Genomic DNA, 12,280 nt, shown 5'->3' on the forward strand with positions numbered 1-12,280 from the left:
TACTCTGTCAAGTCCTGTTGAACTGTTCAGAGGACAGGCTTCAGAGGGCTTTCTAGTGATATGTCATTTAATTGGCTGGCATGCTAGGAACCACTTCTTACACTGCATCCAAAATGGCCGATATGCAATAAAGCAAATTTTATGAGAAGGAGAGAGGCATGTAGAATTTAGCTTTTAAAAATATTATTTTTTTGCTATTATTATTATTATTATTACATTTACATTTGTTTATTAAAGTGTCAGGAACAATACATTTAGCTTTCAAAGCTGTAAACTTGTTTTTGTTGCAAATTATTATCCTTTTTTAAATGTCCACTATAGTGGACACCAGGACCATCTTAATGTATTTACTGACTGCATGTTGTAGGGGGCAGAACTGAAGCAGAGAGGATTCTTTATAAGATAGTTGAGGGAGACTCTGACTTATAGAGTCTGAAAATAAGAGAATTAGAGACAATTAGAGAATGACAATCAGTTTTAAATCACTATTTTGTTAAATTTGTTTTAGATTAACATCACTTCTTCTTTTCTTTTTTTGAGTTCAGCTCTCTTTCAGACTAAGCTGTTTCAGGATATCAATACAAAAGGAAAAAAAAAGGCTTTTGTTTTGTTTTTGTTACATTTATATTGGATTAAAATCCTTTTACAGCCATATCCTGTACAGTTTTGTTGTTTGAGTGGCTGTCGTTTCAAATTAAAATGGTCCTGTTGTTCACTACAGTGGACATGCTGTAAAATTCAAAATAAAAACAAAATGTAAAAACTAAATTGTAGAATTTTTTAACCCAAAAGATGTAGGAAATCACAGAAAAAAAAAACAAAAAAAAAATTATTTTTTTCTTTGGGTCTCATACACACACACACGCACGCACGCACGCACGCACAGATGAATCAGAAATATTAGGCAAGTTATTGTATAGCGAAGGTTTGTTCTGTTGAATATCGAGAAAATATATAGCTTATAGGGGCTAATAATTTTGACCTTAAAATAGTTTTTAAAAAATTAAATGCTTTTTATCTAGCCGAAATACAACAAATACGACTTTCGCCAGAAGAAAAAAATGTTATCAGACATACTGTGAAAATTTCCTTGCTCTCTTAAACACCGTTTGGGAAATATTTAAAAAAATCAAAAATCAAAGGGGGGCTAATAATTATGACTTCGACTGTGTGTGTGTGTGTGTGTGTGTGTGTGTATGTATATATATATATATATATATATATATATATATATATATATATATATATATATATATATATATATATATATATATATATATATATATAGGTGCTTGTTCAGCTCATTTAAAATTAGCTGAAACACAATTCTTGAGATTTTTTTGGGGACAAATCAATTGTTTTATGTTTAGTCTACTTAAACTTGTTAACTTAATCGATTTGTGTTGGGACAACATGAATCAATTGTGTTGAACCCTGCATTTTTTACATTGTACCCATTACCATAGTATTTCATTTTCCTATTATGGATGTCAGTGGTTACTGGCTTCCCCTATTTTTCCCCCATTGTGCTCAATAGACAAAATAAATAAATAAATAAATAAATAAATAAATAAATAAATAAATAAATAAATAAGATAGTGAAATAGTGAGTAAAATAGTGAAATTCTGCTTACCATGATGTTTTACTTACTGAATAAGGGTTTACATAAATCCTTACACAAAGGATTTGTCATTTTGATCTCATACTAAAAGAAGCATAATCTGACGTTTAGACCTGCATTCGAAAGGAAAACTTGAAAACTCAAGAATAAGCAGGAAGAAATCTATTCTTTCCCCCACCATCATAACGTCTGTCTACCATGTTTTTCAATTACAGTTTAGAGACTGTGTCATTAGTTTGTCTCTTTATTGTCAATCATCTTCGGGTTTATTTTTCATTATGCATTACTGAATACATTCATATCTGTTAGTACTTCAAGATGTCCAAGAATTACGAAATTATTAGTAAATCCAGTGTCATATTGCTCAATTAAAATATCTTCTCTTTGTTGCGTGTCTTACACAAAAACAGGCCACACCATCTACAAACAGGTGAATCAGATACCATTCATTCGTTCATTCAAGGAGCCGCTGGAGAAAACCGCCGAGGTTGACGTTTGTTTTCCTCCCGCGCTTCTCTCTTTGCGTCACACGTGCTCTCCGCAGTATCATCAGATGAAACTACCGTTACGCAGTCACAAAAAAAGACAAGAGAACCCAACAGTTTCAATTTTCTAATCAAACCAGATGTGTGCAAACATGACTAAGGACTTTATTTACCAAATCTTTTTTTTCTTCCCTGTATTATCCACAAATAAAAGTGATCTCTTCATGTGTATTCATATATTTATATATATATATTTATATATTTATATGTATGTTGTAACATATATTATGACATATAATGCCATAATACATATTATAACACTATAAAATCCCTTAGTGTGACAAAAAAAAAAATCTTTTTTTATTTGCAGGTCCCCATGCAGTCCTTAGAAAGCACGACATTCTGAGACGACTGGAAACTGTGGACGTGTGTCTCCCACGTTGGACTCGTTCCTCTTGGAAATCTTTGATCGCACCTCATGGATTCTTCAAAACAATCGAGTCACGGATAAAGAAAGCAACATCTTCCTGCAGAGCTGACCTCGCCCCGCCCTTTTAAAAGCATTTTTTGATAATTTTTTTTTTCTCTATTTTTATATAATAATAATAATGACTATAGAATTATCCTTGATATAAATTCAAAAGTAGTTCCTCTGTCAATTTAAATAAATAATTTTGGCAATCTTCATAACGGTGGTATTTAAAATAACGTACGTCAAATAAAATAAAAAGATTCCAACTTAGAGAAGAGGGAAGAGAGGTGAGCGAAAGAAAGGAAGAAAGAGTAAAAAAAAAAAAACAACAGAGAGAAACAGAGAGAGGGAGAGTGAGATAGATAGAAAGACAGATGCAAAGAAAACTATCCACTTCTTTAGGAATTCAGAATGTATGTACAGGACTCATCTCTGAATCAGAAAAGCTCTCGTCTTTGCAGCAGGTCCTCACGTTTTTTGTTTGTTTGTTTGTTTGTTTCTGTGTGTGCGTGACAGTGCAACGTGGTCCGTAGCTGTAGTCCTGTGTTATACAAGTGTGTAGGACTTTGCGTAGGGGTTGTTGCTTTGTTTCAGGTGTCCTCTGGAGTCTAGCAGCGATTCCTGGGAGCTGCTGAGTTTGGCGGCCTGGGCCAGGTCGCCCGGCTCGCGCTGTGGCAGTGTAGAGGCAGTTCCCGGCTGCCACTGCTGTACCGCCTCTCTGCTGGGGGGCCCGGAGGAAGAGAGGGCTGAAGAGGGGGTCTCGGAGGGGGTGGGGGCAAGCAACGCCGGCCGCTTTGTAATCCGGCTCTTCTGTGGGTCCATACAAGTCTGTCCTGTGGCCTCCCGACCTGAAGAGGCCGCTCCCCGGTTCAAAAGGAAGTCCATGCGTAGGTAAGGGGGGAGATGGACCAGTTCACCTGCTACAAAATAAACAGGGAGCATGTAAGTGTGAGCATTTAAAAACCAATGATCAAAAGACTATTTCATTTTAAGGCTACATCTACACCAGCGGTTCTCAGTTCTGGTCCATTTCGTATGTCTTGCTTACTTAAAGGGGTGGTCCACTATGATATCATATTTTAAACTTTAGTTGATGTGTAATGTAGCTGTGTAAACATAAACAGCAAGTTCAATGCAAAAGGAGACTTGGTTTTTACAGTTTTTAGCTTAGCAAAGCCTACAATGAACGAATTTTGGGGACTACTTCCGCCCCCTGTGAGATCACAAAGGTTCGTATACACACTGCGCAGCTAAGGGCTGTGGCCAGAGGCGCTGTAACGTTACTGCAGAGGGAGAAATGCCATCCTGCTGTTTTCACAGAGCTTCTTCTGTTTCTGTATTTGGGCTTCCAAATGACACGACACAAACACAGAAGTGCTTACAGTTCAATATTGAAGGATTCTGATTTCTGCTTTCCAATCCGTCTCATCATGGACCAACGTTTATCCTTTTCATCATCCTGTTTCTCAGTATTTAACTGTGAATTGATTTTAATTAATGAATAAGTTAACACATTGCTTAATATAAGAATGTTCAGTGCATTTGCCAGTCTCTTTATACCTATTTTCAGGAGCCAGCAAACTAGGTCAGAGGTCATGGAGACCTTGAGTGGAACTAAGGGCTGAGGGCTGGAAACAACTGTTTCTATTGTTATTTCTACGAGTTAATATTGTCTAAAATGTCTAAAGTGATTTTGCTATTTTTACGGTTAAATCTTTTAAAGTGATTCTACTTTTTATTCAAGATAGACTTTGTATAGTAAGAATATAACTGCCTGAATGTAGATTATACCAGTTTTTAACCAGTTTCGATAAAGAAGGCTGACAGTACAGTCAGTCTTGGATAAGAAACAGATTATACTTTAAGTGTGTGTGTTCTATTTGATTGTTGATCAATTTCACAGGTCTGGAGTCAGCTCTAATCAGTCTAAAGGATGTCTGACGTTTATGTTTAGATATTGTTCAGAATTGTACGCACGAACCACACGTAGAAATGTTCCTAGTTTATCTGTGTTTTAACCAATCAGGTTAGAACACCTATATGTATGACGCAGTTAATGACGTTATGTGAGAGTATAATTATTATTGATTGGTGATTGTAAGCAGAGCGGCCTAGGAACTCATTGCGAGTGTTGAAGCTGGCTTCTGCGAATGAAACTGCAAACTATCTTCAGTAAACTTGATTTATTTATTTAAATCTCTGACTCCGGCTCTTCTTCATCTACCAGTCATTCTTTGGGTTAAACTGTAAACTCTCCCTACAATATTAATTATGTTCCAGAGAATTCTAAAATACAAAGCAAGCATGATTTGACAAAAAAAACAGCTTCCAGAATCTCTCCCAATTCAGTGCTGGATTCGGCTAAAATCTCCTTAAAGATGGAGCAACTACAAGGAGATGCTTTGAACTCTGAGCCACGACCTGTGTTTTTTTTTTTTGTTAAAATTGATCATGACATGTACAGTGTCTAATCTTAACAGTGTGTTGTTGCCAAGATGAAAAACACGGGAAATGATGATCGCCACCGCAAACGATTTAGCTACAAATCCATATTTATCAGTCAAACTGCTGTAAACACAGACACATACACGCACAGCACGTGCGTCTCTCTGTGTGCGACGACAGTTTCTCTATCGGCAGCTTTTCCATGGTTTTACATCTCAGTCAATGAAGTCGCAAAAGATATGTGAACGATTCATGTTACTTACACAGGCATATTCCGGATATGTGTAAAAAATACAGCAATTCTCTCCTAACTCGAGTGTAGCACCAAAAAAAATTCAATACAGGCTCACACAGGTCTCATCCCACATCTTGTGCTTTATTCTGTCAGCAGCGTCACCACAGAAAATAACTTAATCCGAGCATGAGAGAAAAAGGAAAATAAACATTGGTCCAGCGTACATTTGTGTTACAGGTATACACACTCACAAACACACACACTCGTAAACACACACACAATGACACACAAACACACTCTTAAAGGAGCCGCATCCCATTTTTACTCGTTACAGACTTGTTGACTGATTGACAAAAAACGCGCGTGCTTGAACGGGCTTGTGCCGATCCGTGAATCACAGCACATTATGATGATGACCAATCAGAGTCACTTGAGGGCGGGCATTTTAGAGGAACTAGCAAAAAATGACAGTCGTTTTCATGTTAGCTGAGTAGTTGTGTATAATCAAAGTGAGATATATGAAAAAAAAAACAAGATTTACATTTACATTTACATTTAGTCATTTAGCAGACGCTTTTATCCAAAGCGACTTACAAATGAGGACAAGGAAGCAATTTACACAACTAAGAGCAACAATGAATAAGTACTAAAGGCAAGTTTCAGGTCTGTAAAGTCTAAGAAGGGAAGTGTTAGTAGTTTTTTTTTTTTTTTTTTTTTTTTTTTTTTTTTTGTACAGTTAGTGTGATATTCAAAGAGGCAATTGCAGATTAGGAAGTGAAGTGGAGACTAAATAGTTGAGTTTTTAGTCGTTTCTTGAAAATAGCGAGTGACTCTGCTGTTCTGATGCAGTTAGGGAGTTCATTCCACCAACTGGGCAGATTGAGCGTGAGCGTGAGCGATTTCCTTCAAGTGAAACATAAACACACATTGATTTGCATCTTATTAACACAACCAGGCCTTAAAAATACTTTCTGGACCACCCCTTTAACACACCTGATTCAGATGATCAACTGGTGCACAGATACATCCATTAAATGATCCCTGTGTGTCAACAAAGACTACAGAATACACAAGACGTGTAACTATAGTCACATATAGTTTTGAATGGGGAAAGTGTAACGGTATAGTTTCACTTTCATTCAATGAAGATGATGACACACTGAGATAAGATGAATGTTAAGCGGCTTTTTCCATTACTGTCAGAACACTTTGGGCTCAATTTAACGATCTAGGCACTTTTGCTAAACACTGGGCTTTGTTTAGATGTTAGTAACTATAACTTTGACTTTTTATTAAGTTTGTGGTCTCATTTTATCTGTAACACTGTAAGCTATGACATAGACTTTCCTTTTCCTACAAAGATGCAGTTTTCACATGTTAGTACTATGGTAAAACGGTGTAAACAATAGGTCTCCGGCAGAAAAGGTGACATAAACAAATGACTAACCATCCATAATTCAACACTATTGTGTTGGTGGACTAAATGTGCTTGATAGGATGTTTTTCTGTGGACTCTTACCTTCCAAAATAAACCGTGATGTACAGCAATGAATACTTGTCTGTGTTGTTAGTACATGATATGTACGCCATATCTAATAAGCGTTTTCGGCAAAACTTACACAAATTTAGCAAACACATTCTTTATAAGCTTTCCATTGAAAAACGACTAGCTGCAATGGGTGCTTAGGGGTTGTAGCTTTAAACTGATGTAGAGTTTTTCAACATTACTCTTGTCCTTTTTGGTGTATTCTATTCATAAATATTGACATGTGGAAAAACAGCTTCTCAGTGCATCCTCATCGGGGCGGTGGATGGAAAAAAACGTTCGTACAGCGGCGCAAGGTCTAACAGGGATGTGTTTATTCTCTTAATGAGTTATAGGTGCGTTTTGAGAATAAACCAATCAGAGTCTCATCTCCCATTCCCTTTAAAAGTCAGTTGGGTCACGCCATGGCACATTTGCTATTTACATGGGGGGATTTGTAAATGGAAAAACTGAACACTTTACTAGTGAGAAAACAGTTAAACAAACCATCTGCAGCACAAGGATAAATAACAAGCCTCCTCCAATCGACCTCATTTCTTTCTCTTTTGTGGATAAGGAAACTGTGTTGTATACAATCCACTGAAGACATCCATTAGCCTACATCATTAATTTTGTTTGCTAAGCGCAAAGATTTGTTTCAAAACTACTTCAACATTCAGTTTTAATTTCCAGCAAACAAATAAATGAACAATAATAACGAGCGTGGTTATATCCAACAAAGAGTTATATCCAAACACAGTCCTATGCCCCATATGGGCCATAATCCGACAGGCGAGCAATTCTAAGCTTGTTTTTAATAAGACAAATATAAATATGCATATTGTAAATAATAACGATAATAACATTATTCAAATTTTCATGAATAAACAAACAAACAACAACAAAAAAAAGCCCCCCGAACACATGGAGGCAGTGGTTTTTATATTTATGTAGAAAGTAATCATTTTTGTAATATTTTAATCCTTTAATTCTTTTTCATTTGTAAAGATATTTGTGTATTGCTGTACATCCTGTGTGTATTCAGCAATGTGTAAGCATTTAAGGCGCGCAACTAACGTGATCTGCGCTGGACTTTAGACCTGCTTTCAGTTGGTCTATTGCACAGTCTATTTTAGTTCCTCAAAATAGCAATGTGCAAACAATGTGCCTTAACACACCTCCTTTCTAGACCAACCCATCCATAAGTTCACAATCGGCGCAAATGGATTTGCTATGAAAACAATGTGGCGCAAAGCGCCAAAATTACTGTAGTGCTGGTCTCAAAATAGCAATATGGCAGGGCAAAAACATCTTGCGTCTTTTTGCGTTAGGTGTATGATAGGGTAGCGATATGATAAATACAACAACTACAATAAAGTCAGTAGGAGCGGAGAGCAGTGAATAGGATTTGACGAGTTTCATTTTACCTTTCTTTCATGACTTGCAAGTTCATTAAGCGGCATCTAATGTCAGGGCATAATTTTGCTCGTTCACTCTGCTCAATGTCGATAAAAATTGCCTAGGTTTGAATGCAGAAAAATATCTCAAAAAACACTGGAAGTGAAAAGCATCCCGGTGTGTACGAGCGCGAAGACAGACGTACGAAACACTGATCTACACTATGCAGAATACATTTGAAAATGGTGACTTTGTCCTCAAAACTATTCATTTCCCAGTTGTTTTGTTATTCACATTGAAATTTCTGAAATTGTTCATTTTATCTTAGGCTGTAATTGGCATCATTTCTGCTTGACGTTTATTTACTTTCTGCTGTTTGTCAACCATCTTTGCTGCACTGATCATATGACTGTCTCATGACTAGGGCCAGACGGAATCTACGGATGTTTTTTGATATTTCTGTAGAGAATTTTGGTAAAGTTCTGCAGATTTCTGCGTAATTACTTAGGGAGCATCATAACTAAAACCTTAATATGTGAAATAAAAAAATTATATCTTTTAAACTTTTATTTAATGTTTAAAAACGCAAATCCAATTAGATTTACATTAACTGGTAAACAAAGCAAGTCTCTTATATAATATTTCTACTAAAAGACAGAAAATATTACTGTACAAATTGCATTGTACGTAAATCAGATGAACATTGTCACATTAGTCAATAATATTACTGTAATTAATTTAAAAACGGAATAAATATAGATTTACACACATTTACTCAAGTAAATAAACAGAATTAATGATGGGCTAAAATTCTGCGCGCGCAGATTCCGTGTCGGCCTACTCATGACTAAAAATGCCTCATCGTTTTTGAATAAAAAACACAACATTTTAAATAGCAAAACAATCAAATAAACAGATTACAAGATTAAAAAAAAATAGTAATCTTTAATTAGCTTTTCAGTATTACCGTTTGGCAGTGTTTCTGCTGAGTTGGGTGACAAATGCAGTAACTCAAATGCGTTTAACATGCCTTATTAGGCCAGTGATAAATGGTCAGCCGCTTTAATTAAACATAGCTTGAAGTTTCCCCTCTAAAGCTAATTATAAATGCATCTCTCCGACAATCCATCTTCTTTATGATGTGACTCAACTGACTGTTCATCAGAAACCTCAGCCTTGTTTAAACCTACAGTAAAATTGGCGTAACAGATTACTCATCTAGTTGTCAGAACAAGCTGTTGGATTTTAAATCTGAATAAAACTCAAATAACACTTCACATACACGCACAATAAACACTTGATATAGAGGCAATATCACTTCCTCTCTCAGTTGATTAGTTTGTTTTCCAAGAAACAGTTAAGAAACCGGGAGATTAAATATTAGACCATTGGAATATTGTAACTGAGCCAGGACGCATAACTGCCGTAGGGTGATTTAGAAATGATGGAGTGCGGTATTATGCAAACTCTTTCCAATAAGGCCCGTGCTTTAAGTTCACGTCACATTTAATGACTCCATTGTGATAGTAAACTGCTGTTTTGTATAGATAGACAATACCTCTGCAATACAGGATGAAGATTGTCCTTATTTGCCCTTACAGTGCCAGGTGCTCTCACTAACCAAAGGCTTCCTGTCTGGGGGCATTGCACAGATACGCTCTCAATGAGACGGTAACAGTAAACTCTAGCCAGTAACCCTAGACCCGTCTGGGGCCTGAAACCAGCCCTGGGTGGCCCAGACGCAGGACATGTTAAGCCCACCGATGCGAAAACAACATGGCAGTGTGTTTGGACAACAGCCTTCAAGCCCGCATCCATCAACATACAGTAGGAACTGATAGCACATTCAAAGAGGTAGCTGGTAAACAGGTAAACCGATGAATGTGTGAAAGAAAATGCCGACTCAAACACCTACTGTCGACTAACAGTCAAACGTAAAGTCCTTTTAGTCTTTAATGGCTGAGAAGTAATGTAGTTTACTCCTTTTTACAAAACTAAATATGAAAGCAAGTTATACAGTTCCAACACAATCTCACAGGAATTCCTAACTTTTTCATTTAGTGGCTAATTCGTACGAATTCGTACGATCTAATTCGTGCATTTTAGTATGATTTGCTCATCCCCCAATGACGGTTGGGTTTAGGGGTGGGGTTAGGTGCCACGCCTCCTTTTTAAAATCGTACAATATCTTACGACTGAACTCGTACGAATTCGTACGAATTAGCCACTGAACTGCCAAAATGTAAAATACTTACGTTTTCTCGTGAGATCAGGCTGACCGTTCAGAAAAAAAGTATGTGAACCCTTTGAGATAACTTGGATGTTGGCATGATTTTCCTGAGAAATTTCTTGATCATCAATAGGAAAAACACAGTCTGCTTAAACCAATACTACAGAAATATTACATGTTGTGTTCAATAAAAACATGCACACATATAATTTTTGTGTGATATTAGTTAAAGCAGGCTGTGACTTCAAAAGACATTTTCTTCACATAATCTTGTCTTGCAACTGCATATAACTGTAATGCATGCTCAATTGGATTCATGTCAGGTGATTGACTTGGCCATTGCAGGACATTCCTATTCTTTCCCTTCAAAACCTCTTTGGTTGCTTTTGCAGTATGCTTCAAGTCATTATCCAACTGCACTGTGAAGCGCCGTCCAATGAGTTCTGAAGTATTTGGCTGAATATGAGCAGGAAATATTGCCTGAAGCACTTCAGAATTCACCCTGTTGCTTTTGTCAGCATCACATCATCAATAAATCCAAGAGATCCAGTTCTATTGACAGCCATACATGCCCACGCCATTTCACTACTACTGTAACGAATATGGCAGCTTACCATTCATCCGCCCACCAGAGGGAATATTTCCCGAATCCCGAATATTGACTGGGTACTTCCTCGGTGGTACTTCCTGGTAGCCACGATATATAAGCACACTGCTCATGTCTGTTCTTTGCGAAGTATTGCCAGTTTCACTGCCTACTAAGCGTTTTCCTACTGCTGTTTCTGCCATTGTGTTATGACCTTTTTGCCAGCCCTTTTGACTACTGTTTTTGGATTTTGGACTTTCAGACTGCCTCTTTGTTTGCTTGTCGTTGCCTGGTTGATGATCACGATTCTGCCTTTGTTTGATGCTTTTGGATTCAATCCGCCTCCATGTATTCACCTACGGCTCCCTCACAACTACCACCATGCTAGGCTCATGAGCACTTCCTTTCCTTCTCCACACTCTTCTCTTCCCATCACTTTGATACAAGTTAATCTTGGTCCCATCTGTCCATAAGCACTGTGAAAGTTTTTTTAGAACTGTAATCTGGCCTTCCTGTTTTTGAGGCTCACTAATGGTTTACATATTATGGCGAACCCTCTGTATTCACTCTGGTGTAGTCTTAATAATGATTCCATGGCTTACTCCGATTCAAACGCATCCTATAACGTAATTTTCCATCATACTTTTTTTTTCCTCGCTATTTAGAATTTTTCGCTAAACCTGTTTGATCAAACTCGCCCCAGGCCGTTTATCCGATTTTCACCAAAATTCATGTACATGATCGATAGACCATGCTGACCAAAAGTTATGGAATTCAAGTTGATTCGACTTACCGTTTTTACTTAACTTGCGAACAAATCTAACGTAAAGCTTGCAAAAAAGGACTTAAAGCGTTATCTTCGTAACGCATTGATGTATTCACACCAAGCTTGGTGAGTGTTAGGACAACCATGGTCTGAGCTTATCTTCAGCATTTCAGTGTTGGTCTGGAGATATAAAAAATTGCCTTTTGCTTGTATCTTCTCAACTCTTTGTCCAAAACTCATAAAACTGGTGTCTTTACATCTGACAGAGCATGCCGAGTTGAATGATGTCTGATTTTCCCAGGTCAGCCATTTTGGGCGTAGACCATTTCGATTTTTGTCAAAAATGCTATATTTCACAAACATATTTATGTATCATTACAAAACATGGTTTGCATCTTCGACACCATGTCGTGAAGGTACTCGAAAACTTCTTGAGCAGCGCCACCTTTTGGCCAAAAGTTATTATGAAAAATGCTAATACCTTTTTCTAAACACTCCTTGTTGACATGACATGTC

General features: G+C 37.1%; 1 protein-coding gene across 4 annotated transcripts in view; it reads right to left on the bottom strand.

Annotated features, from left to right (window-relative positions):
* Positions 1-1,850: 1,850 nt before the first annotated feature.
* dscamb (Down syndrome cell adhesion molecule b) overlaps positions 1,851-12,280 on the bottom strand; it is a 317,810-nt gene continuing 307,380 nt past the window's right edge. For all 4 annotated transcript variants that reach the window (XM_087283469.1, XM_087283470.1, XM_087283472.1 and 1 more), the window contains one exon: positions 1,851-3,499. In XM_087283469.1, coding sequence (XP_087139595.1) covers positions 3,126-3,499 — 374 coding nt within the window. In that variant the 3' untranslated portion in view covers positions 1,851-3,125. The remainder of the gene's footprint in view (positions 3,500-12,280) is intronic.

The sequence above is a fragment of the Danio rerio genome, chromosome 15 (assembly GCF_052040795.2).
Source record: "Danio rerio strain M-AB ecotype USA chromosome 15, GRCz13ab, whole genome shotgun sequence".
In the NCBI taxonomy this organism is placed as follows: Eukaryota; Metazoa; Chordata; class Actinopteri; order Cypriniformes; family Danionidae; genus Danio; species Danio rerio.